Consider the following 26,952-nt stretch of genomic DNA (forward strand, 5'->3'; position numbering starts at 1 on the left):
ATGGCACCCTGAAACAAAAAAGGGGGCGGGGTTAATATGTTCTGTATCTGTGATAGCTTCAGTGCTTCAGTAACAGCAATGTCGATGGACGGAACACTGACCACTGGGTGGACTGGGGTACCACAGGGTGGATGAAAGAAACCTCACACACCCCGAAACAATCACATGACATCACACACACACGTGCACACACACACAACACAGTTTTTAACAGATTTATAAATATGTTATAACTGACATGAATAAAGAATGAGAAGTCCATTAGACCAAACCCACAAAACTCCTTCCTCTTCTCATCTATGCACAGGAAGTGATGTCATAACCTCTGAGCTCTACAATCTGTAGGAAGGAAGGAGGATTTGTGATGTGTGGTGTGGGGTGAGGCCATGAGACTGGATTAAAGATCTGTAACTTGTTTGGTCTTGTAGAAAAGTAAAGTGAAACTAATGGTTTATTAGGCCTTCAGGTCATTTCATTAAAGACGCAAAAAGCTTTCGGTTCTTTTTTTTTCCACAGAAACTAAATATACACACAATGATTTTATTTAGTGAGTGTGTCAGGAGACAACAGGGTGTGTTTTTCTGTTGAAAGACAATATCACACTGAAGCTGATGAGTTACAACAATATATCTAGTGTTTAATTATTGAAAAAAAATTGTTTAAGCGAGTTCTTTAGTTGTTATAAGTGTGTAATAACGACTCAATAAATGGAAGTACATTTTTGGCCTTGCAGTCTGTAATTCTTCAGATTTCTCCGGTAGCGTGTGAACAGTGTGTGTGTGTGTGTGTGTGTGTGTGTGCGTGTGTGTAAGTATGTATGTGAGGAGGAGGAAGTGAAAGTTGTCCCGATTTCCCTTTTTTGACCAATAGGGACGCTGCTCCGCCCCGCGAGCGCCCGCGCGTGCCAACATTCAGCGCCGCGTCATCGTGTTCAGGAACGGACCTGGACAGATCCCGGTGTCTGTGTGTGTGTGTGTGTGTGTGTGTGTGAGAGAGAGAGAGAGTCAGTGTGTGTCTGAGAGAGGAGTTTATCAGCGGAGGACTGACTGATATAATGACTTCTCCGCTTTGTGCTGGACTGTGTCCACTACGTGTCCAGTAGGAAGGCGTCTGGTACGCAGCCTCTCCTCTTCCTCTTAATCACTGAACATGTGGAGCAGAAACGTGGAGCGGAAAACGTTTTGTTAACCCGAGTTCCGGTGAAACATTTTTTTTTTTAAAAGTTGGTGGAGTTTTTGTAAGCTCTAGTGCAGAGGCGGTGTACCGGGAACGGACGTGGAGTCGGAGTTGGCGTTCAGAGCCGGTCACGTGAGTGGGTGAGTTAGTGAGGTGTGTGCTGTGGACCGGTGGGAGGTTCGGTCTCCGGGGACGCTCGCGGCGCTTTTGTCCTCCTTTACCTGTCGGGTGACTGAAAGCTGATCTACCGACTCGAGTTCTCTTCATCTAACGAGCAGGACACATCATGAACCGGCCTCGGGAACATCCTGGAACCGGCTTCGCGGAACTGACCTTTCTGTGTCTGACATAAGAGTATGAATAAAACAACGATGATTATGAAGAAGTTATCTTTAACAAACTAGGAATACATTTACGCCTGGGAGCGCGCGCATCCGTATCATCGAAGTAACTTTTAAAACTTTTCGCTTATTTATTTATTATTATTGCTATTTATTTTCATCTCAGAAATGGCTCTGTCGCAAATCCAGTGTCTAGACGACAACCACGTGAACTGGCGCGTGAGCGAGTCCAAGCCGGAGTTTTTCTACAGCGAGCACCAGCGGCTCGCGCTCGAGGCTCTCATCTCCGGCGGCCGCGAGGCCTTCGAAGCGTACGTGAAAGAGCACGAGCTGCGGCCCTTCCTGTCCGAGCCCGAGCTCGAGCGTCTTTCCAGCTCCGTGGAGGACTACCGGCCCGGGTCCGAGCATCCCAAACCCGACACGGCGGACAGAGAAGAGCGCGCGCTGTCGCTGCAGTACTGGCCCGACCGCTCCGACATTTCCATACCGGATTTAGACCTGGGCTGGCCGGATTGTAACTCATACCGCGGAGTCACGCGGGTCAACGTGTACACGCAGCCGCCTGTGGACGGCCAGACGCACATCAAGGAGGTGGTGAGGAAGACCATCGCGCAGGCGCAGAAGGTACCTCAGGCATCATAACGATAAAGAAATATTTTTTTATTTTATTTCAGTAACATTTTTTTACAGTATAAAACAACAAAGCTGTTTTTTAAAAATAAAAATGTACAAAGTCTACACTATAGTCTTTACACACAACCACACACACACACTTTAGCCATTCTTATACATCAGTCTTTCTGTTAAATTTGTTTTTTTTTAACATTTTAACATAGATTTTATTGTTGATTCTCAAGAAATAATCAACCTACATATAAATCACGTGCAAAAACGTGCACGTGCTCATCACACTAAATAACTAATACAAACCTATAGTTCTGACCTTGCTATAGGGGGCGTGGCCACCCAGGTGCTGATTAGTAGCTCATTAGGTGGGCTGTACTATCCCTCTGTGCTAGGAACTCAGCCTGAAACCCGGCGTTATCTCTGACATCTCTGTTATCTCGTGAGTTCGTGTGGTCAGTCGTGCGTTTGTGTGGTCAGTCGTGAGTTTGTGTAGTCAGTCATGAACACAGTGGCACACATAGGTAGCGTTAATTTTGGAGGATGTACACAAGCTCCAAACACCAGAGCATACATGCGGCAGCCATTTTGTTGAGCCTTTAATTACAGAACATTCCTCTTTAAACAAATCCATGCTGTACAGTGGCATCACTTTAACACCAGGTCTCTGAGTTTTACTGAAAGTAAAATTTGTAACAACTAGTTCCTGACTTCCATGTGATAAAAAAAAACCTTCACCAGAATCGAGAATCCAATGTAAAAACTCTGCTAATTATATAAGTTATATATGTGCATGCTCACGAGGCGCAAACAAAACACTTTATTTTTTATGACTGGGGTGCTATTCATACTATTCAAATACTAATCCTGTTCAAGCTGTTACACTGATTTCATTGGAGCTGTTACACAACACGGCACACCACAAAGCACAAATCCACAATGCCCTCGTGCCACCAGGGTCTGAATAGGAAAACGTGTAAAGTGACGTGTTGATATTTTTGGGAACGTGCCAAAAATGACCATCAAACAATAACAGTAACTTTAATGGGAGGTGGAGGAAATAAAATAATCACAACAATCACACTAAAAATCATTCAAATAACTTTCTCTGGAATTTTTCATAAGTAGATGAAGTGGGCGGAGTTTAGGACCTGCAATCTGCCTTCTACCTACTGTAGCTATGTCTGTAAATTTCACAACAAAACTAAATCTTCGCAGTTAAACGTGAAAATTATGACACTAGCTTGAAATGTAGTAAATGACGATGTTTTTTGTGTTATCGTTAGCATAAAAACACTGACGCAGTTCGTATAAACCTGTCTTGTCATGGAAAATTTAAATGACACCCTCTGACTATAGATTCGTATGCTGTACCGTGTCCCGAGGGGTTCAGTTCAGTGAATTCTACCATGTGAAGAATTTTGGGCTACGTCCAAAACCTGCATACCACCGCGCGGCGTACTGTAGCTGCAGAATAGTGTTGCGAGGGCATTCTGGGGCATGTGCTGGTGGCAGACTGCTTTGCTATGCTATTCAGTGTGGTAGTTGTGCGGTTTGGGACCCAGCCCTGAGACGCTGGTGTGGTCGGTCTGGGATTTCCCTTTGAAAATTTTTTGATTCCCAAAAGTAGGGAAGGATAATAAACATGTTAGCAGGTTAGAGTGCGGCCGTGTTATTGAGCGAGACGGCGGCGTGAAGGTTGTGCCGGAAGCTGGGCTGTTTGAAGACTCTCTCGGGAGCAGCTGGGTATGCGTGAGAATGTCGGAATTGCGGCACAGACGCAGCCCCTCCCCAGCGGAAGTGCTGATTGGTCTGTAAAAAAAAAAAACCTGGCCAGACTTTTAATACAGTCAGAATTTAATCAGAGGTTTTTGTGTCCTGTTTCTATTCATCCGCTTCAAGCCGTCATCACTGACACATCTGCAAACCTTCTGAGTCAACACCAAGGCAACGTGTTAAAACATGCTGTCAGTATAAACGCGTGCAAACACGAGGCCTCAACACACACACACACACACACACACACACACACAGACACACAGAGCATCTTTCTACTGCCTCATAAAAGCATTCGGTCCCTCATTGTCAGTGCACAGAGAGGTCTTTGAGTAAAAGAAATGTGTGTGTGTGAGAGAGTGAAAGAGAGAGAGAGACAGAAAAAGAGAGTGTGTGGGCATATTTTTAAATCTCGGTCCTCATAAGAACAGGAATCTTTCTCAGTCCTGATAATTACATGCAAAGAATTCTTTAATCTTTAAAAACTGTGAGTGAAGGTTTAGTTCAGATTCATATATAGCATAGCATTCATTAGCTTCATAAATCATTTTGTCAGTGTGTGTGTGTGTGAGAGAGAGGAGAGTGAAAGTAGGTGTGTGTTACTGTAAGCTGTTTGTCTGTTATTAAGCTACAGCTGTAAGACCATCGAGTTCAACCAAACACTGGAAGAAAGAACAGTTAATTACGTTAATAATGATGTTGATGATGATGATGATTATTACTATTGTTATACCTGATTCCATATAAATAAGGGACAGGATTTAATTTAGCACGTCATTTATGTGTAAAAACATCTGGCAAGTGATATCTGGGTTAATATGTTCAAAATTTATGTTGAATTTTGGTCTCCAAAATCGTGTAAGCAGTAGGAAACCGTGTTCCCACCTCATTACCGTCTTACCATCAACATTCTGCCAATGTTAGCAATTATTACTTTATTAAAATTTCTTTAGCGTGTCATCCTAACTATGTACTGTATGCCACTTTTTAATCTGACATCTAGCTCGTCTTACACACCAGTAATCAGATACAGCACTCCTTATTGTGCCTGTAAAGGTCCCATGTGCAACCAGTCACACTGGGTCTCACTCCACCCACCCCACCTGGGTGTAACCCCGCCCCCAGCTCCAGGCTACAGTGAGGTCCCGCTCCCTGCCACTGGAGCCGGTGTGGACGTCTCACCCGTGCCTACAGGCAGAATGTCTAGAGCTGGTCTGTTTGGACAGTTACAGATTCGATGCACACTTGGAAACGTTTCAATTTAAAATAAATCAATTAAAAGCAGCAATTTTTTGTTTTCAGGTGTGACTCTAAACAAGAATATGTCCAAACAGCAATCTTTTTATCCTCAATACATCAGGTGATGAGCCAGTCGACTTGACCTCCCTGATACAAACCAACACCCGGAAGCCCCGCCCCCTTTTTTAGTTCACTGATATAAAATTTGCATATAGTAAACATGCCAATAAAAACAGAAGATATTGTCCATGTGGATTATATTGAAAAACTACTCTTATGCTTTGTTATAATTACTGCACACCAATCCAGCAAGTGTTCAGGCTTGTCTCTGCCATCAAGCAGTTCCTGACCCTTCAGCTGGTAACATTATTATGACCTGAACTGACAGCTTTTTACATTTATACAGTGGAAATTCTGCTTTTTCTTGTTTTTAATCTTATGCACAAAATGTCATCGAGACCACAAGTCTACCTTCGCACAAACTTCACTAGTTAATATGACCTGATGGAAAAATACACAGAAAAAGGCGTGGCTGGTTATCGATTGCAATGAAGGGCTTTTGCAAATAAGATTAAAGACCCCTCTTTTGAAGTTACTCTATCGATGCTTTTTTTCTAGCTCATCAGCATTGTAATGGACATTTTCACCGACGTGGACATTTTCAAGGACCTCCTGGATGCCGGCTTTAAGAGAAAAGTGGCGGTGTACATCATCATCGAGCAATCGTCCGTCAAGGACTTTCTGCACATGTGTGAGAGAGCGGGAATGCACGGAGGACACCTGAAGGTGAGGTCGACACACCCACATCACATCATCATACACACACACACACACACACACACACACAGGTCCACACCCTCACAGCCACTTCCCTGGATCACATGAAATCTACTGGCGCTGTGTAAATGTGTGTCTTGTATTTTTAGGTGTGTGCACACCTAAAACATTCTGATCATGCCACACGCTCTTATACCGTGGGAGTAACGGCAATAAAACAAAAGCCTTTTAACTATTTACAAGAGCAAGCAAGAGCTTAAATGTCATTGAAATCAATTATGTTTTAATCTTTCAAGTCATGATGAATTAAACAAGTTTTTCACAGGTGTGTGTGTGTGTTTGTTTTTGTCAGTGCAGCTTAATGGAGAATTTTTATAAAGTAAAAGCCTTTTTTCATAAGTAAGCCCTTCAACTGATGGTGCACTTGGTACACACCATGGTACACACCATGTTCGCACTTTTGCTGTCTTTTGATTTTCCAATTTTTAATAATGGATTTTACTGGGACTTTCCTTCATGCTAGCAATGGTGTTCTCAGCCTAACAAGTCAATAAAGTTGTTCATATCTTGGTTTATATTTTTCTAAACAAATTAACTCCATCCATCTTGCCCTCGGTCCTGACCCACTGATGCTACCACCACCATGCTTCATCATGCATTGAATGTAGGAAAAATTTCAGGTTTTGTTTTGTTTCCTGTCGCATGCAGTATCTTCGGGTCCGCTGCAGCGGAGGCTCCGAGTTCCACACTCGTTCGGCCAAAAAAATTCAAGGTTTACTGAATCAGAAGTTCATGTTCGTGGACGGGGATCGGGCCGTATCCGGATCATACAGGTGCGTTGAAGGGAAGTGTGTTTGTGTCTTTGCACAAATTCCAGGTGCCATTTTTAAGTTTTCATGTCTTCATAAAAACCTAGCTATGGGCTAGGTTGCTGCTTTTTCTTTGTATGAGCAGTAAAGTGCTCATGGCTGCTATGCAGTAAAATATCCTACAGGTACAAATTTACTGCCTGCACTAGTCTTTAGATTAGAACTGGGTTCATTTCTCATAAATAGTGTCATTAAGGGATCAGTTTTAATCCAGTTTAGTTCATAACTCTGATAATGGAGCAAATTGGGTCAATTGGGCAGAAGTGAAAAGTGAGGTTATGCTGTTCAATCAAAGATTGGATGGCTAGTCTCTTATACCACAGCAACCTGTCAATATTGACATTTATATGCTTGAAACATTTTATTTTTGTCCATTTATTTGTACATTAATATAGCAGAATGTCTGGGAATCAAGTTCAGGAGAACAGGCGACTCTAAAACCCTTGACATTGCAGATTTCGCCCTTCAAGCATATCATTGCCTTCTGATCAGTCAGCATCGCTGTGTTGTAAAGTATATGATCATGTTCACGCTTATCAAACTTGATAAGTGTTTTCGTTATGTTTCCTTTTTTCTTTTCTTCTGAAAGCACTGAAGTGAACTTCCGCCTATTTTCACTATTCAGATAGGATTAGTTTGAACATGGTTTAGACGAGGTTGGGCAGAGTAATTATTACCAGAGTATCTAGTGCAGCTCGAATTTGTCTTGTCAGTAAAGTTTATGGACTGTTCAGTCCCACGCCTAGGAAAAGATTACGGCGTCTTTTATCTGCCATAAAATGAGCCGTAAATTGACCCAAGGCGATTCGCTGTGAATTGATATGTCAGATCAGATGTCGGTTTGTGGTTTTACATCCAATTAACGCACTTAGGGCTTCACTTGTGAGGACAAAATCCATGTTATTAGTTCTTAGAATAAGTGCAAAAAAAAGATCTGCCTATACTCGAGCACAGGATGACTAATAAATGTAGCATTAAAATAAAAATCCAGAAGCAGAAAGTGACATTATGATGTTTTGTTGGCCATATTTTTACCCGTGTATCATGACAGTATCATGACGAGCTGCTTTTCCCCCCTCTTATTAACTTCATGAGCAAGACACAAGAGGCTGCTGAAGGATTAAGAGATGTTTCCTGGACATTCCATTACATTAACTGTAAATACAAATGGATAAAAAGTATAACATATCCTTCTTTAATATATAACATTAGCAAAATTCCTTGGAAAAGAACAGCACACATGGACCAGACATTAGTGTTAGTGCTTGTGTTTGTTCAGAAATAAGAAAACCTGCAGCACTGGATCTGAGTGCCGTGTTGTGCAAAAAACTAACCCAACATTGCTTGTGTAAAGTGTGAAGAGAAGAGCTTAGAACTGAACACAAACAATGCAAAACAGTTAGATTTGTGTTTATTTCTAAAACAAAATCCTTTTTTTTTTCAGTTTTACATGGACAGCTTCCCGTTTGGACCGCAATCTCATCACGGTCCTTACCGGACAGGCAGTGGAAACCTTCGACAAGCAGTTTCGTGAGCTCTACTTGAACTCCCGTGGCGTCAACCTGTCTAAAATCCGTCTGCTTGACCTCCCTGAGCCTGATCCCATCCCTGTCCCTGTACCTGCCTCGGTCCCATCAGCTGCTGTTGCCAGGAAACTCATCAACCCCAAATATGCCTTGGTGGAGACGGCAAGCCGAACATCGTCAGACAAAGACCCGAGTCAGAAGGATACCTCGCAGAATCCCTTGCCTCTGCCGGTTAAACGTCACCGTGAGGCAATTGATGAACAGCCCAAACACCCGGGGCTCATAGGGTTACCAAAGGCAGAGCTCATTCCATACCTGCCTACATGGCCAGAACCGGACCCACCTAGTGATGTCATTGGTTTTATAAACATTCGGGACACGAGCAAGCCGCTGCAGCCACACTTGATGCGCTCGCAGCTGTTTGAAACATCACAGGCCATTCGTTTTAAGGACCCTTTTATCGCTCCACCAGAAGAGCCACTGCCTGAAAAGGCAAGTCCACGTGTTAGAGGTACCCACAATGCCAAAACAAAACCACCAGACACTCGAGTGTTACCAGAGGACAAACCTGAAGGAAAGGTTCCACTGGAACCCAAGTTGCCACCTGCACCCCCAGACACTGCAAGCTCTGACAAGACTGATTCACCTCCTAAAACAACAGCGCCTCCTCCTCCTCAGGATGAAGCACAGACTCAAAGACCTCCTCCAGGACCTCCTGTGCCAAAGCCACGCACCCTACAGCTGGTAATGACTGCAGGTGATGGACCAGAAAATGTGCAAGTCAGCATGGTCAAGAGAAACGACATGAAACCTAATGAGACATCCAGCTTGGAGGAGTACAGGGAAGCCCCTGAGGCACATAATTCAGCATCTGCCAATCAGGATTCAGACAACAAAACTAAAGACAATGACACGGACAGTAACAAAAGTCTTAAATTAGCCCATTCGACACAAGACGAGGGCTCCACAGCATCAGATGAGTACTACGAGTGTACCGACCCCGACCACAGCAGGCTTGCTAATGGCGGACTCATCGGCTCAGGACGACTCCCTGAGAACGCCCCTGTGAATTTAATGGCACGATTCTCACAATCCATGCTGGACCTGAGGCCGGATAAAAGCGCAGATCTGGACCCCACAGACAGGAACTTGCTGAATGTACACAGCAGATACACAGGAAAGGTAGGGGAAACTCTGTGTGTGTGTGTGTGTAAAAGTGGAAAGTGACTTTTATCACAAGTTATGTTATCTTTCCAGCCAGCCTCTTTAAACCTGGGTGTGTCCTAGGTATATGCGGGTAATAAAGGTGTGTTTCCAGTCCATGTGCCTGTATGCTAGAAAATGTACCAGGGTGTGTCAGAGTGTGTTGCAGCAGGTCTGAGCATGCTGTGAGAACTTCAGTCAGTTCAAAACGGACACATTTTAAACATCTGCATTGAAAAGAATGACTAAGAGAAATTTAACAAGATTTAGAAATCTTAATGTACTATGAAGCTAACACTATTAATTATAGTAGTTTTTGTTATAGTCTTGGACTAAGTTTTTCCTGCAGAAATCACTCAAATAACCACTCTTTACAGCTGTGATGAGCAGAAAAGTTAGAACCAAATCAAATGCTCTGTAGAATATATTTGCCCCACCTCTGTAAACAAGCCGGACTTTTTCTGTGGTCTAACATTTAAAATTAGCAACACTCCTTCCCTGACTTCCTGTTTCAAAAGGAAATCATGACATGCATGTGAGATGATGTCTGAAGCCGAGCGATGCTTGCAACTTTAACAAATTTCAGACAAGAGCCGAGTTTGATCGGAGCCTCCAGGTAGATGGGGATCTATCCAGTTTTGAAGGGAAGCATCGTAGTTTTTAAATCTGAAGCAGGAAGCTCCAGAAACTTTGGTACTAGCAGTGAGATGTTAGCCAGCATGCCACACAAGCTAACCAAGCTATGAACTGCATGACATATGTACAAAAAACATATGTACAAGGGTTGGTCTGTTTTCGTGTCATCTACCAGTAACAAGCTAATTTTTCTTGGACGTTTTCCATAACTGCTTTTGAAAAAGCTGGTCTGTGCATGCCAGGTCACAAGAATCAGTTTCAAAATGCAATGATTTACGATGCTAAGTCATCTAAGTACAGGCTTTTTTGTTGTGTTGATTTGTACTAATTACTTAGGATTTGAAGGCAGGAATACTAACGATTTTTCAATGTTTCCAACCTAAAAGTGGAAAAAAGCCTCCATGACCCCTTAAACACGGTAAACATGTGTTCTATGTGTGAAGTGGTAGTAAAAGTCATCAATATTGCTGTATATATTTATAAGTCTATAACAATTGGTGACTGAGCTCTGAGCTAAATGTCTGTATTGTGTATTACCTGGGTAGAGCGCTCTGCTGATCATGCCTGGAAGGATGATGAAGATCATTGGTAGCATTTTCAGGTAGCTGGCAAAGATTGATGCCCCTTTAGCATGGCTCAGGTTTTTTGCTGAAAGTGATCTCTGCACGATAACCTGAAGAGTCACGATATTCATTAAAATTATTCCTGTTACACAATTATTAGTGTATTTAGCAAAACAAATAGCATCATTTAGCAAAAAAAATCCTATTTCAACATATGGAACGTGTTAACTGGGAATTTTCTTGGTAGTGAAGCGAAACTTCCGAATAGATTTCGGTAAAATAGTAGTATGTTGTGTGATTTGTGAAGCTGCAGTCATGTGCTAAAATGATGAGGCTTAGCTCTTTTAGCAAGCTAACTTGGCTAGTTGGGAAATGTGTAGTGTAGTTCAGGTAATGAAGCTAACTTGTATGTAACTATGAAGTAGCTAATCACCTTAAGATGGATATCAAAATTCAACAGTAAACAAAATAATCTAAATTGAAGCTTTTTAACATAATAAAACTAACATGAATCTAACAACAAATAGTAAAATGCAAAAATTAATACACATAAAGTAGAGCTTAAAATTTATCAATATAAAATTGTACATTAGTTTACTATAAATGTAAATGTTATGTTAAATTTCATATGTTTATGTTTTATGTTACGACTGTATTGCTTGGTGAAGAGGTGCCAATATTTATGAATTAGCCACAGCATTAACTGTGAATTAGCTCTATGATTGCAGACCAATTAGATGTAAAATTCATTGAAGTGGAAATGACATGGAATGTGAACATTGGCCATTTGGTAGCAGTTACATTTCTCAGCCCTATAAACCAATAGAAAGCCAGTGGGTGGGACTTCACTTTGGACTCACTGATTTTGAGTTTCTTGTTATCAGTGTTGACAGTTTTAACACAGTGGCAATATGCAAATTTTGTGACACTACCTTCCCTCTTCCCTCACAGGTGTATCATCCAATGGAAATCCCTTCCATGCGTGAACCCTACAACAGAGCCAAAGTAGTGATCGCCAAACCAGGGGTGTACCATCGCCCTCCGAAAAGCAGCACCCGGGTAATCGGAGGGCACCGATACTGGCAGGGCAAACTCTCCATGCCGCAGCACGATGTGGGCCGACCGAGCCGCTCACCCAACAGGAGGATCCCGCCCGGAGGACTCAAAACCAGCCAATCACCGACTCAACGGATCTCTCACACGCACTCCCCTTCACCACGGAGGAACGACACGCAGATGCCGCTAGGAATCCATATTTCTAAACTCTCCAGTCTCCGACACCTCAGGGAAAGGGTGCCGGGAGTCATGGGTGACAAAAAAGTCGCACACGGACGCAAGGAAAATTAAAAAAAAAAAGCAGAAACAACGTATGCTAATTTACATTAGCATGTGACTACTACAAATCTAAATTCTTTTTGGTGTTCTCAACTGAATGCAAATTAATTCTGATGCCCTGAGGTACTTTTGGACCAATCCTGTGGTGCAGGTTGGTGGACTTTCAGGACTTCATGTGGTATTTCCGGATCTTGCTTTCAAAATGGTGGAGGCAGGTTAAAGGAAAATGGAAGAACTTTTAATAATAGTGGCCTTTCTTATCATGTACTGGTCCAAATGATTTGGTTCGTATCGTCGGTTGCTTTTGGAATGTAATCTCTACTGTTTGAATGTGGATTTACAGCCAAAATCGTAGCACATTACACTGACTTGCAGTTTAGCATGTACTGGACTCTTGGTGTCTAACACACCATGTTAAGGGGCTGCTGTGAATTGGAATGGTGATGGATTTGGGATCATAGTGGGTGAACAAGATAACAAGTATGTTACAAACCAGTTTATTTTTGTGTAAACACAAAAAAAAAAAAACAATACGAAAGCAAACTACAGTGTTGGAACCTTATTCCGTCATCGCACACAAACGATTTCCACGTCATTTTCACTCAAACAGATTTTCCCTTTCAGAGGAGATCAGATTTTATGAAATAGGTGTTAAATATGATTGCTTATATTTGTTAATGGTACATCTCAGAGCTTTACCAGCTGAGGTAAGGTATTTAAAGTTAGGAGGGAAAAAAAAACATTTTCTTAAATTCTCATTCTCTGGGTTTGCTACTGAATATGAATCTGCTTATATGACTTCATAGGGATTCAACAATCCTGTTTTTGTCCTTGCAATTTGTTTAAACGGCAAAAAAATGTTACTTGAAGTTGTTTTCCTGAGAACAGCCATGTCGCTGGCAGTAATTAAAGCAGGTTTTTTCAGAGGCTGCCATGTTTGTTTGGTTCTTTATTTTTCCTTGGATTTGGCGTGAGCTGGAAAGTTTTACCTGATCGCCAGTTAGTGTTAAGTCTACAGATCTTTATTTTGGCAGCAGTTCTTGCCTCAAAGCTAGAATGTTTTCTTTTCCATGTTTAAATTTAGCTGCCTGAATGTCACGTGAAAGGAAATTATATAATTTGCTAGCTAGCATCAGTCAGCAAATCTTACTCAGCTAATTCTATTTAAAATGCTGTTATGTGTTTCTGATGTGTGCTGTGAGGTTTTTTTGATTTCTGAAGAAAAACTAGCACTACATATGCTAAAATATTTTAAGGGGGTGACATGATAGTAATGGCTATCTGTAACATTACCTGTGCAAACTGCTAGCTAACCAGACACCCTAAACTAGACACCCTACTCAGTGGTGATGCTATTATGTAAGCTGAGATGCTGGCAAACAAGTGCGTGTTGAGGAAGTGTACATGTTCCGTAGTTAAAGGTCAGGCCATTATCTTTGTGTATGTGTGTGTGGAGGGTTTGCTAGGTGTGTTTACCTGATCAGTACACCAGTACCAGGTAGCCAGGATGGTTAATCCAAGCGTCATTCCCGGCCAGGGAAGGTCACCGTGCACTGGATCTCGGAAGAGGTGCATGGCGTCATGCCTTGGAAGGTGGCACGTCGTGTTCGGGATTATCTTCTTCGGCACGGCCTCAAGATAAATGCTTTCCAATTTGCCATAACCACCAATCTCGTTGAACGCTAGATGAAACAAAATGTAGACTCAGGGAAGAACATGTACAGGTGTAACCCAATATCTTGGTTCCCTTCATACATAAAGAGAGTACAGTGTGGTGCATAAGTATTCACCCCCCATTAAACTTTTCCGTGTGTCATAATGATGATCAATTTAAAAAGTGATAAGTTTTCACTCCAGGTTCTGTAAAACCACTGAATTAGTTCCCATCAGAGAGAGACCACCTTATCTCAATCGACAGAGTGTTGGAGAACATACCTAAACAATAAGCATCATGAAGACCAACATTCTGGAAAAAGTATTAGCTCTTCCATCCAAAACATTTGAAAGAATTAAAGAACACAGCACAACCCTGACCGTGAGGAGGCTGTCCACTAAAAATCAGTGACTGCAGCAAAGAGGCCAAGGGTAACTCTGAAATAGCTGGGCAGAAGCCATGTGAAATCTTGTTTGGAGTTCGCCAGAAAGCTTATTGCTGACTCAGCAAACATGTGTACAAAAGGTTCTGTGGTCTCGTTGAGACCAAAAATAGATTTTTGGTCCTTGACCAAAGCCTTACTTTTGGTGAAAACCCAACAATCCTCCTCAACTCATCGTCCCCACTGTGAAGCATGGTGGTGGCAGCATTTAGTTCAAGCAGGGACTTGAAAACTGAACAAGATTGAAACCAAATACTTGAACAATTGAGAAAAAAAACATATTCTAGTCTTCAGAAGACTTGAGACTTTAGGAGCTTGAGTACTTTTGCCAAGATTCAGAAAGCTGATAGAGATATCCCAGAATCAGCCAGAAGTGGTTCTACAAGTATGCCTATGAACAAGTTTTATGAATAAGTTTTTTTCTCGACTGTCCAAGTGTCTTGGAACACATGATGTGTTCAATCTTGTCCAGTTTTCGAGTCCCTGCTTGAACTTAATGCTACCACCATAATGCTTCACAATCTCCTCGGTTCTTCTCACCTCATGAGCAGAAGTTTTGAAAAATACAGTAGGCCCTCTTCCCATGTCCTTCAGGAAGCACATGTTAGTAAGAGATACTGAACGGGTGGGAGCTGGCACTAGCATGTAGTTCCTGCAGGAGAGCTGAACAGTGGGTTGGAATTAGATACGAAAATTCCAATTACGTCCATTTCAGTTCTTGGTTGAACTTATACAAGGTGGGGGATATGTAAACAAGGCGCTGTAACATGTTGGCTCTAAGCTCTTGAGCAGACAGAATATCCCAAATCTGAGCTGTCACACCCGACTCCTCAAATCTGTCTAAATATCTTAATCACTAGCATTAAGCCTGTTTTTTTTTTGCTGAGTAATAAATCTGGGAGCAGACAGGGTTGGGCAGCATTTCATAAAAAAATATGTCTGAGAGTCATTGTCCTGGAGCATTGGTGTATTTATGACACAAATCTGTATTGCAAACAAACGAATAAAAAAAAAAAAAAAGCTTTTCTAAATTTCAGACTGAATAGGTGGCTCACATAATGCAGTCTGGGAAGTGAGACGTTTTCACAGCGAGTGTGCAGTTGTGCATGAAGAATAGGAGATGATGGATGTTTACTTGGCACAGCGTGAGAGGGGGTGTATGGCATGATAGGGCAATGCTATCCTTTCTCCTCTATAATTATTTTTTTTTCTGAAACAATCCCTCCTTTTGTTAGGATCAGATCACAAGCTGTGATGGGATTAATGAGTGTTTGAACAACTGATTGTATAACAGCGAAGATGTTTGTTTACACAAAGTTAGTGTTCATCACGAAGTAACACAATAGGTAAGGAATAAATCACCATGGGGCATAACAAAATAGATCAAGAACCGATAGAGTGATCTGATTGCCAGAAAATGATTATTTTCCAGTAACGACACACCTGGAAGAGCTTTATTTATACCACAGCAATTTGCCACAATTTTTAAAACTGATTGAAGATATTCCTGATATAACAGGAATTATATATACATATATATGTGGAAAGAGAATCCAGTGTTAATTGCAATTTCCAAACATCTTCAGGGCAGTTTGTAGCTTCTACTATCTCAAAAACATGTAAATGTAACAATAAATGGATAAAAATGATAAAATGCTGTTGTGTCCATAGAAATTAAATACAAATTGAAATGATTGTCAAATTGCTGGAGTGTACAAACCTTCAAAATTAGCATTTTTTGTTTTAAAACTAGCTCTAAATAATTCAAGCACCGTGACCTGAAAATTCCAAACTCACAATATCAGTACTAATATTTTTTAAGAAATCTTGCACTCACAATTAAACTCCTCAAACAGAAACGAATCCAAATATATTAAAGTAATTCAAATCTAAACAGGTGACAGGGTGTATGGAGGGTTTCCGAGAATGCCACATGCAAATGAAATGAGAGGGTGAAGCCCATGAACCCGCAGGGATACCAGGAAACATTATGAGTGTGACATGATGCTGCACGAAAGCTGAAGCCTTTGAAGATCTGCACCGACTCGCCCCAAACAAGAAAGCAGTTTAGATTAAAAAACGTGAGCTGAAAGTCATCCAGGAGCATGTAAAACACCTGAAGTAAATCATAAAAACACAAACCACAACATAGTGCAAGAACACGGCTAGAGATACGGTGTTTATACCTCCAGATCTGGGGAGGAATAAATGCTAAAATATCTCGGATTCACTCCCATAAATCCTTCAGGAACACGACTTACAATAAAAACTATAGCACTTCAGCAGAACAAAAAAGCATTCGTATCGAATCTGTCTGTTAAAATGAAAGCAAAACATGTCAAAAACTAACAAAAGTTAGAATTATAAAGAATAAAGTAACTTGTTTGAACTCCTTTTAGGGGGAATTAGCTAAGTCAAGCCTAAAAAGTCACCCGATTCCGTTGCCAGCTAATTTGCACATTCGTTGCATGCATGGTGTTCATTTGCATATCAAAGCATATCAAACAACACATAATAGTGTTGCATTAGAAAAGAAATTAATAAAGTATATCATAGAAATCCTGATGATCTCTGATTGGTTGTTGGGAACAATAGTGAACAATGGTGATCTCTGATTGGTTGTTGGGAGAAGTGGTGATCTGATTGGTTGTTTGGGAAATGGCGATCTCCGATTAGTTGTTGGGAGAAATGGTGATCTCTGATTGGTTTAGGGGGAAATAATGATCTTAACTTGGTTTAGGGGGAAGTGGTGATCTCTGATTGGTTGTTGGGGGAAACAGTGATCTCTGATTGGTTGTTGGGGAAACAGTGACCTCTAAATGGTTGTTTGGGAAATGGTGATCTCTGATTGGTTGTTGGGGAAAATGGTGATCTTTGATTGGTTGTTGGTGGAAATAGTGATCTCTGATTGGTTTAGGGGGGAATAATGATCTTAACTTAGTTTAGGGGGAAATGGTGATCTCTGGTTGTTGGGGGAAACAGTGATCTCTGATTGGTTGTTTGGGTAAATGGTGATCTCTGATTGGTCACCTACAACAACATGTTCAGTGTTAAAGTTGATAATGTTGCCAAATTGAGCAAGAAAGTCCGCAGCACTTCTTATATAGTACACTATCTGGAACATGGAGCAACCAAACGATCAAACCTCTCAGTGAAGAAACATTTCCTCTGAGTTGTTTGGATTTTCTGAAGCCAGAGATAACTGACAGGCAAAGACGTGTTTGGAATTTGGAACAGTTTACAGGAAATCAGGAAAACGGTGCCACAAAACCCCAGAGAGATCACAAGATCAGCATCAGGATTTCCTGTAACCTCGCCTGACCTTTATCAGTTCTTTTAATTTTCGTCAAAAAGAGGAGGCAAAAATCATTAAAAGCGTACTGTTTAATGTTGCACTTTTAAGTCGTCTGTTAGAAAAAGAGAGAAAAGCGCTGTGTTTCCTGAAGCATGTTGCTGATCAAGACAAATGAGGATAACAGTTTTGCTTAATGGTGCGAGGGAAAGTTTAATAGAGAAGATTCTGTGCTTATCTGACTCGGGTGTGGCTTCAGGGACAAAAAGCACAAGAAGTGTTGCTTGATTTTAGAGCTTGAATATAAAAGCATTTGCTAATTTCTGGCAAACAACTTGTGCTGAAATGTGCAGCATTTTATTTCCTCTCATTTGTTTCAGTTCTCTTTCAAGAACATTTCCAATGAACTTTATAATCAAATGAAAAACAAATGCAAGAGTGTAAGACTCGATAAGGCAGGAAATAGTTCCGAGATAAACGTTTCCGTCTTTTTTGACTGTTAAACATCTAAAGATTTCTATTTAAGGGAAGTTGATATTGGGATATGATGATTTCACCACATGAATGTGCAAACAGGAATGTTCACTCACACACACACTGAACACACACACACACACTACACACAAAACCATGTGACTGCACCATCACATGATGTTTTTTCTTCTCCGTTGCTTTTTTTAAGCCTTGAGACTAAAGGAATAAAACAGTAAAAAGTCGACAGCGTGGAGGTGGCCAGATGAAGCGGACTTTCTGTTACTGACCTGAACTTCTTGTTTTTCTGCAGCACCACTTCCCAGACGGAATTATTCCTCTTTCCCAACAATTATAATTTAAAATAGATGCATCAAATATTTAGAGCTGCGTTAATGTTATGGGAAGCCCAAAGTTTGAAGCAGCCATAAAAAGTCATTTCCACACAAATGTCTCTTTATTTCTCTCTCAAAGCTCATTATGTGACCCAGAAACCATCCATCCATCCATTTTCTACACCCGCTTTATTCCTAATTAGGGTCACGGGGATCTGCTGGAGCCTATCCCAGTACACATTGGGCGAAAGGCAGGGGTACACCCTGTACAGGTCACCAGTCCATCACAGACAGACAACCACACACACTTGGACTGTGGGAGGAAACCGGAGTACCCAGAGTAAACCCACGCAGGCACGGGGAGAATGTGCAAACTCCACACAGAAAGGCCCCTGCCTGTTCGAACCCAGGACCTTCTTGAGGCAACAGTGCTAACCACTAAGCCACCATGCTGACCCAGAAACCAGAAAACCTAAACTACTGTTCTGTAGACTTGGGGAAAACCCTGACACTGGAGACTCCTTCCCTAAACCAGAAGCTAAATCAACATTTCCTACACAACAGTTCCTCAGTATAGATTTACTTCATGAACATTATTTCCACATCCCTGAAATTTCCATTGATTCAAGTTTTTGGACCCCTAAATTTCTTTTTGGTATCTTTAATCATGTGGGTTGTGATTTCCACACAATGTAGCAAAAAAAGAGAAATAACCACAAAAATCCAGGCCCTTGGTGATGCTTCACAGATACACAGACCCACATTTCAAGAACCGGGGTTCTAGATGATACAGAGTGTCTGACAAACAAGTTCCTGTCAATCAGCCGTTCAGACGAGTCCATGACTATAAACCCTGCAGTCTGATCTACTTCCCAGAGCTGCTGCTATATCTGCTAATATAAAGGATAAACACTCTATAACCTGAAACTTGAGTCTTTTCTTCCAGACACACCTCCATAATGTAAACCTTTATCACACCTTCATCCTCGTTACTGAAAGCGCAAGCAATGGAATTAATGAGCAAGATGCTAACAGTTTACTGTTATTATTAATGCTAATCCTATATGACTCAGGTGCTATAACTCCGCCCTGAGACACTTCACATATGTTTTCATATTGATGCTGAAATATTTGTGATGCGTTTCAAGTCAAATTTATTTTAAATAATTGCTGCTGTATTTGTATTATTCCTGTGAGAAGTTAGCGGCTCTGGTAAAATCACACTGCGGCATTATCAGAAGCGTGTTATGGGTATTGTAGGAAACTATACTACGTGATAAATGGTGAAGAAACGCTGTGCTGAAGTGAACATCCGCTCTAATATCAACAGTACTAGCTAGTTAGCTAGTCAAATGCTGCAGGGAAATAGTTAGCTAGCTCACGTTCAATCATACGTGTTTATAGCTACATAGTTAGATACATATTTAATGAACGTCAAAACTTTAATATAGAACTTTCACACTGTAGAACATAACGTCACATGGCTAGCTTGTCTAGCTCAATCAGCAAGCTAATGGATTAATCGTACACGTTTCACAGCTGGAAATATTTCCACATGCTCACAAGATACGTTGAGTCAGAGATGTTCATCTGTCTGTACTGTCTCAGACATTGTTGCTTAGCATTTTAGCGTCTGACATGCTAATGCCCTGACTTCCAGCAGGCTTTAGTCTGAGATGTAATTTTTGAGATCTTTTACACAATATCATCACACACTTGTGTCCTGTATCAAGAGTTCATCTGCACCACCTGGTAGTAACATAACTGACTGACCTGTGATGGTGAGGATGACCGCGCCAATGATCATGATGAAGGTCTGCAGTGTATCAGTGTAAATCACCGCAGCTAAACCACCTGGGGCAAGAAATTGGGGTGAAACAGTCAGATAGACATGACACGATTACAGATGTGTGTCTGTGTGTGTGTGTGTGTGTGTGTGTGGTACGATTGTGCTCCTGAAGTGATGTAATCCTTTTCTACAGAGACTCAAACACTGTATGGGCGTTCCCAGACGTTATTTATATGAATGTCAAAAGGATCAAAGCTTAATCCGAAGATTGAGGATGAAAAATACATCATGGCCTGTAACCTGCCCTGCATTCCTAAACTATTGTTAACACGTCCTCAATGACTCCTTAATCGGAAGTGTTTATTATCCAGGGAGTGTGTGTAGTGCCGAGAGAGAGAGAGAGAGTGAGAGAGAGAGATGGAGGGGGGAGTAGGCAGGTATAGGGAGAGAGGAAGAGAGAGAGAGAGAGAGAGAGAGAGACAGAGAGAGAAAGAGACAGAGAACAGAATGAGTGAGAGTGAGAGACAGAGAGTGAGATGTTCATCTCCTTTGAGTCATATCATCATGAGAATCAGTAAGCTAACATCTGGATGATTATTAACGTAGCTCTCTGTAAAATTATATAAAACTAATAAATGTTGCTTCACTAATGATGAATATTCACTTGGTCTAATCATCGATTCTGTGTCTAAATCTGAAGAACACCGTAAAGATAGTTGGGAAGTTCGAATGACGTCTTTCAGAATAAATTTCAAACACCAAAATCTTATAAATTTGTCTTCACATGCGCAGGACGGAACCATCATGTAAAAAAATAAATAAATAAATTCATACTATTTTGGGAATATTTCGGAAAAGTTAACTGTCCAATTCCTTAAATAGCTATAAAATAAAATGAAAAAAAAAAAAAAAAAGTTTGAGAAGCTCGAGCTCTTTTCAGTTGAAGCCTCAGACTTTAAACCGGAAAACAAACAAATCCGGAATATCAGTTACTTACTGAATCACGGAGGACGTAGCTCATTACCACAATCTGTTAGAATACGTTTTAAATGCTTTGTTATTTTAACAGAGACACTCGTATTGTTTCTCCATGTTCCTTATTGTTTTCGGACACTCCTGATTCGTCAGCGTCTTGCTGACATGCTAACACAAACCGCCGCATGCTAATCACACCAATTATCTCTTTCACTTCTAACTGAATTTTCCTGCACTGAACCGTTTCACTACTCTAACTGACTGTCCCTAATCGATAAGGATGTTTAGGAAGACGCTAAATGTAAATAAGGAAGTTAGAAGTAACATTAACACATTAGCATTAACAGATAAAAGAAGATGGAGTTAAGTAACGAATGTATACAACTGAGTTAAGTTAGAGGAGTAAAGTAGGTTAAGTAAACGTCTGAAGAGGAAGTAGTTGAGTAACAATTAGGTAGGTGTGAAATTAAGAAGAAAATGGAATTCGTGGTATATAAGGCAGAAGTAAGACGTTAGTTATGAGTAAGTCAAAGTCTCAGGGTGAGTAAATAAGTATTAGGAAGTAAATAAATAAGTTAAATTAAACTTTAGAAAGTAAAGTAAGTGTTAGAAGGGATAGAACTGAGTAAGTGTGTAATTGAGAAGAAATAAAAATTCTACATATAAGTTAATAGAAATGTGTTAAGTAAACTATGCAAGAAATAATTAAATAAATGAAAGTTTCTAGGTAAGTAAGTAAGTGAGTGAAATGAGTAAGATGTAAGTAATTAGGGAAAGTTTTTAAGAGAAGTTAAGTAAGAATTAAGTAAATTTAGGTTGGTAAGTTACTAAAGTCTAAATAACTAAGCAGAAGTAACAAAACTAAAGTAAATAACTTTCTACATCAATGTAGGTAGGTAGGTGGGTAAGTAATTAAGTACATAAGTAAATAATAATAATGAATTAATAAGTAATATGTTAAGTAGGTTATTAGGTAAACATCTAAAGTGAAAAATACATAAGTAAGGTGAGAAGGTGAGTAACAATTCAGTAGGTGTTTAATTAAGAAGAAAATGCAGTTCTATACGTAAGTGAGAAGTTGGTTAATTAAGTGAGGAAAACTAAACAAGTCATGATTGAGAAAATTAAAGTTTCTAGGTAAGTAAGTTAGAAAGGAAGTAGGTTGAAAGGAAGCAAGTCTAGCATGAGTAAGACATAAGTAACTAGGTAAACATAAGAGTTTTTAAGAAAAGTTAAGTAAGAAGTAAGTAAATAATTGTCTGTAGGTTGGTAAGTTACTAAAATCTACAAAATAAATAACTAAGCATAAGTAAGAAAAGTAAAGTAGAAGTAAATAATTTTCTACATCAGTGTAGGTAGGTAGGTAATTAAGTACATGAGTAAATAATAAAATGAATTAATAATAAGTAATAAGTTAAGTAAGGTATTAAGTAAACACCTCAAATGAAAATAGGTAAGTAACTAAGTGAGTAACAATGAAGTAGGTGTTTAATCAAGAAGAAAGTGCAGTTCTCTATGTAAGTAGGTAAGAATTTGGTTAATGATGTGAGTAAGTCATGATCGAGGAACTAAAGGTTTCTAGGTAAGAAAGTTAGAAAGTAAGTAGGTTAGAAACAACATGAGTAAGATGTTAGTAACTAGGTAAATAAGGAAGAAATTAAGTCTGTAAACATAAAAATAAGACTTCAGTCACTGTCTACATGGATGTAAGTAAGTAGGTTAGTTATTAAAGTATATAAGTAAGTAATAATAAGCAAACAGAATCTATAGGTAATTAATTAATTAAGTAAAAGTAAGAAGGTAAAAAGTAAACAATAAATAAGTACAAAAAAACATAACTTCAAATTAAATAAATAAAAATCTACAGGTTAGTTCAGTAAGTTAAATGAACTAAGAAAGTTAAATCATGTGAATAAATTTAATTTAATGCATTAAACAAATTAAATTAAATAATCTAATTGTTAAAAGTTTTGGCACCCCTCACCTGCAATAGTGTAGAGTGCCGTGACCACCAACATGAGAACAGTGGAGAGGTAAAGATTCCAACCCAAACACACCTGAATAAACAAGGCCCCAGAATACAGGTCTGTCTGCACACACACACACACACACACACACACACACACATAGAATGAGAATAATACAGATATCATATGTGTGTTATACACATTGTCTGTACATGCACAGGTATGATGCCAGATATGCCAGATGTGTGTGTGTGTGTGTGTGTGGACACTCACTGAGATTTTGGTAAACACGGATAACATCAGACTGAGAGCTGACAGATACATGCGAATTCTCTCACCGCCAAAACGCCGACCCAGATACTCGGGCATTGTGACAATCTGAGAGTGTGGGAAAGTGTGTGTGTGTGAGAGGGAGAGAAAGAGAGAAAGAGAATTAGAGAATAACTTCAATGTTTCAGAAACTTCATTTCTGCATGCAGGCACTGTTAACAATAAATTGAAATAATAGTGTGTGTGTGTGTGTGTGTGTGTGTGTGTGTTGTATTACAGCTTCAGACATACCCCAGAGGACACATACACTGGGACAAAGATCCAGGCCAGGGCCAACAGTACATAGGTTGCCTAGAAAAAAGTAATAGAATGTATAGTATGTGCTTTAATAAGCAAGCCGGCCTCTGTCGCCCCCTGGTGTTCACAAAAATAATGGCACCCTATAGCTTTATTCTTCAAATTCAAAATTCTAATTTTATTTGTCACATACACAGTCATACACAGTACATGTCGTGAAATGTTTTTTACGACTGTCCTATAGTGAAAATAAACTCGCATATAAAAATATAAGAGATACAATTTAAATCAAATGTAAACTAGAATATAAAATAGAAGAAATTATTTATATAAAATTTAAAGACTAGAATATCAAAATACCAAGAATATCAAGTATAAAAATGATTATAGGAGACAAAATATAAAATAAAATAAAATAGTTAAAAAATTTTATCAATTATACAATATATAAAAATAAAAAAGAAATTAGAATAAAAATAACAGCAGTAGACTAGATGTGAATGGAATAAACAGAATGTTTAAAGTGACAAGACAAGGTGATGTGATGAAGCAAGTTTACAGTTACTTCAAAGAAGTTGATTATTTTCCATAAACAGCACAGATCAGTGTTTTATTTGTCTTTATTTGCCTGAAAGTAAAATGATTAATGAATGAAAAGTACTTGGAGTGATTTGAACTGATGATGAGACTCACGTTCCATTCGAACCCTGCCACAGCGATGCCTCCTGCTGCCCCGGTGCCGGCCAAACCGATAAACAGTCCTGATCCTTCACTGCTGGCAAACAGAGACGCTCCGATCTACACAACACACACACACACATTTTTGCTTTTTTTTTTTGCCAAATTATGTAATAATAATAATAATAATAATAATAATAATAATAATAATAATAATAATAATAATAATAATAATTATAATAATAATTATAATAATATCAAAGTATATTGATATTGATCATTTATAACATAATACAATATCAGCTCACATATTGCTAATAATTAACAATTTATTAATTTTTTAAATTTATTTATTTAATTACATTTCATTAAAAACAATCTATATAATAGATTTGAGTCTAGATCACTTATTTATTCAAGAAATGATCAGATCTGAATTATTGTAGATGTATAAAAATATTTATTTATTTATTTATTTATTTTTCACTCATTCTGGGCATATAATAACAATCTCTATATTTTCTTAATTATATAGAGCTGAGTTTTGTTTATTTATTCTTATTTTATAAGATAAAATATATTCAAATTCAAATCTCAGTTGAGAAAATTTCATGATTAATAATTATTGCTATTATTATAATAAATTATATACTTGAATTTTAGGCTGTTTTTATGTTCATGTGTCATTAAAAAAAAGAAAGAAAAAGTTTGAATGGTTAGAGAAATTATACACAGATTTAAAAATTTGATCCAAAACAGAGTTTAAATGCGTTAAAGAAATATTTACTATAATAAACAAACAAATACACCCAATCATACCTACAGGTTAAATTTAACTTCTTTAAATTTAATGTATTAATTTTGTACATTTTTATTTTTATTTAATTAATTTACATATTTTAAGACTTTATTTTAGTTTATTTCATTTAATTTTAATTTAGTTTATTAATTTTGTACATTTTTATTTTTATTTAAGCCAAAATTTATTTGTGTTTTATGTTAAAAAATTTCTTTTGAAAAAAGAAAAGGTAAAGATAATAATCAGTTAAAACACTTTTGCTTGCTGAAGTGTAATTATTAGTTTTAGTTCATAAATATAAGCAGCATTAGGAACAGTTTAATTACATTTTATTGACAATAACAGTGTTTATAAATTAAAGAACTACATGTTTATTACATGATAAACAACTTGTTTATTAAAGATTTTGTAGAAAGTAGACGTAACATTTGGTAGAATGGAAATGTAAACAAAAATAAAGCTTAAATATTTACAAAAAAGTATAAACTGAAAATCGTTTATTTGTAGTAATCAGTAAACACATAATACAATGTTTTGCCCTGAATTTGTTTACTGCTAATGTTTGTAGCTCGACTGTTAGCTGTGTATCTATGAATATCAGGAATGTTGCTTGTTTGTTCAGTAAAAAATCTAATTATTCCTTTAAAACATTATACTGTGAATCTTTTTCTTCGCTTTGTTGATGATCGCGAATGTTGTTGAGATTTTAAAAGCAAAAAAAAGTTTGTTTTTTATTTTGTAAAGTTCCATTTTTATTATTTTTATCATTTATTATTTTTATTTATTTTAAAAAGAATTTTTTCTCTTACCGGCCACCAGGCCATGTCTCTGCCAGCCAGGAAGTAGCCATTAAGTGTGTTTCTGCTTACTCTGCAAGATGACTAACACACACACACACACACACAAACACACACACACACACACACAAACACACACACACAAACACACACACACAAACACACACACACACAAACACACACACACACACACACAATTCACAAGTTTTTTTCAGTATTACTCATCAACACTGAACAGAATCCAAATGAGTTGAATCAACAGTTATAGTAACACCTCATTTTCATCTTTACTATCAGTTTGGAATGGCCTGTAGAGTGAACACACACACACACACACACACACACACTGTCTTACCCATATCCCGACAGCAACGTTGAGTAGAAAATAAGCTCCGATCACGATGATATCGGAAAAACTAAAAGACTGCGAGAGAGCGAAGAACTTGGTGGTGGCGTTTGACGCCATGACCCGTCCACACACTCGACGACACACACGTGAAATGGAGGGAGAGGGGAAAAAATGGAAGGAGAGAGGGAGGGATACGGCTGAATTGATGATTAAACGCATCAGTTTAATGAGGCGACTGTGTGTGCTCACATAGGAGACAGAGACGGTGAGGGAAAGAGGCTTCTGTTGGATTTGGGAATTTAGGTTTGAATTTGGTTTCAAACACACACACACACACATGCATGCACACACACACACACACACACACTTCAGGCGTGTTCCCCCAACACCTAATGTGGCCAACAGAGTCGAAATAACACTTCTAGACACTGCTAACAAGATCAATGATTGACTCAGAGTCTCTGGTGCTTACCCATTACATTACACACACACACAAACACACACACACACACACACACACCATTAGCATTAATCTTACACAAGACACACACAAACAGACATCATCTATTCGTTCTAGGCAACAGGACCCTTGCACTTCATTCTTTCAATTTTACTTTTATTCCAAATAAAATTTTCTCTAAACTGGATTCAGGAGTCTGCTGCGCGTGACATCAGATAACTTTAACTTCTTCATCAGCCGTTCTTCAGCGTAGCCTGATGTAGAGAGGACAGCGTGTTGCTTTATTAAAATCGTAGATTCTGATGGAAAAGG

The 26,952-nt window shown here is 39.0% G+C and overlaps 2 protein-coding genes across 2 annotated transcripts in view; one reads left to right on the forward strand and one right to left on the reverse strand.

The window, feature by feature from the left end:
* slc5a10 (solute carrier family 5 member 10) overlaps positions 1–26,433 on the reverse strand; it is a 37,515-nt gene extending 11,082 nt beyond the window's left edge. Inside the window, exons 1-9 of the mRNA XM_058380350.1 lie at positions 26,187–26,433; positions 25,844–25,915; positions 24,251–24,355; positions 23,552–23,611; positions 23,264–23,368; positions 23,008–23,113; positions 20,033–20,113; positions 13,542–13,747; positions 10,705–10,840 (exon numbers count right to left, since the gene is read on the reverse strand). Coding sequence (XP_058236333.1) covers positions 10,705–10,840; positions 13,542–13,747; positions 20,033–20,113; positions 23,008–23,113; positions 23,264–23,368; positions 23,552–23,611; positions 24,251–24,355; positions 25,844–25,915; positions 26,187–26,399 — 1,084 coding nt within the window. The 5' untranslated portion in view covers positions 26,400–26,433. The remainder of the gene's footprint in view (positions 1–10,704; positions 10,841–13,541; positions 13,748–20,032; positions 20,114–23,007; positions 23,114–23,263; positions 23,369–23,551; positions 23,612–24,250; positions 24,356–25,843; positions 25,916–26,186) is intronic.
* LOC131346747 (protein FAM83G) lies at positions 933–12,819 on the forward strand. The gene is made up of 5 exons (XM_058380349.1): positions 933–2,141; positions 5,775–5,942; positions 6,642–6,766; positions 8,247–9,510; positions 11,682–12,819. Exons 1-5 carry the CDS (start codon positions 1,686–1,688, stop codon positions 12,075–12,077), a joined length of 2,409 nt encoding a protein of 802 aa, XP_058236332.1. The 5' UTR covers positions 933–1,685; the 3' UTR covers positions 12,078–12,819.
* Positions 26,434–26,952: the final 519 nt, after the last annotated feature.

The sequence above is a fragment of the Hemibagrus wyckioides genome, linkage group LG26 (assembly GCF_019097595.1).
Source record: "Hemibagrus wyckioides isolate EC202008001 linkage group LG26, SWU_Hwy_1.0, whole genome shotgun sequence".
Lineage (NCBI taxonomy): Eukaryota > Metazoa > Chordata > Actinopteri > Siluriformes > Bagridae > Hemibagrus > Hemibagrus wyckioides.

Bases quoted from the DNA above. Each gene is read 5' to 3' on its own strand.
- LOC131346747 (XM_058380349.1), top strand. From the start codon at position 1,686: ATGGCTCTGTCGCAAATCCAGTGTCTAGACGACAACCACGTGAACTGG. The intron at 2,142-5,774 runs GTACCTCAGGCA...CTTTTTTTCTAG, and splicing joins CCATCGCGCAGGCGCAGAAG to CTCATCAGCATTGTAATGGA. The intron at 5,943-6,641 runs GTGAGGTCGACA...TGTCGCATGCAG, and splicing joins TGCACGGAGGACACCTGAAG to TATCTTCGGGTCCGCTGCAG.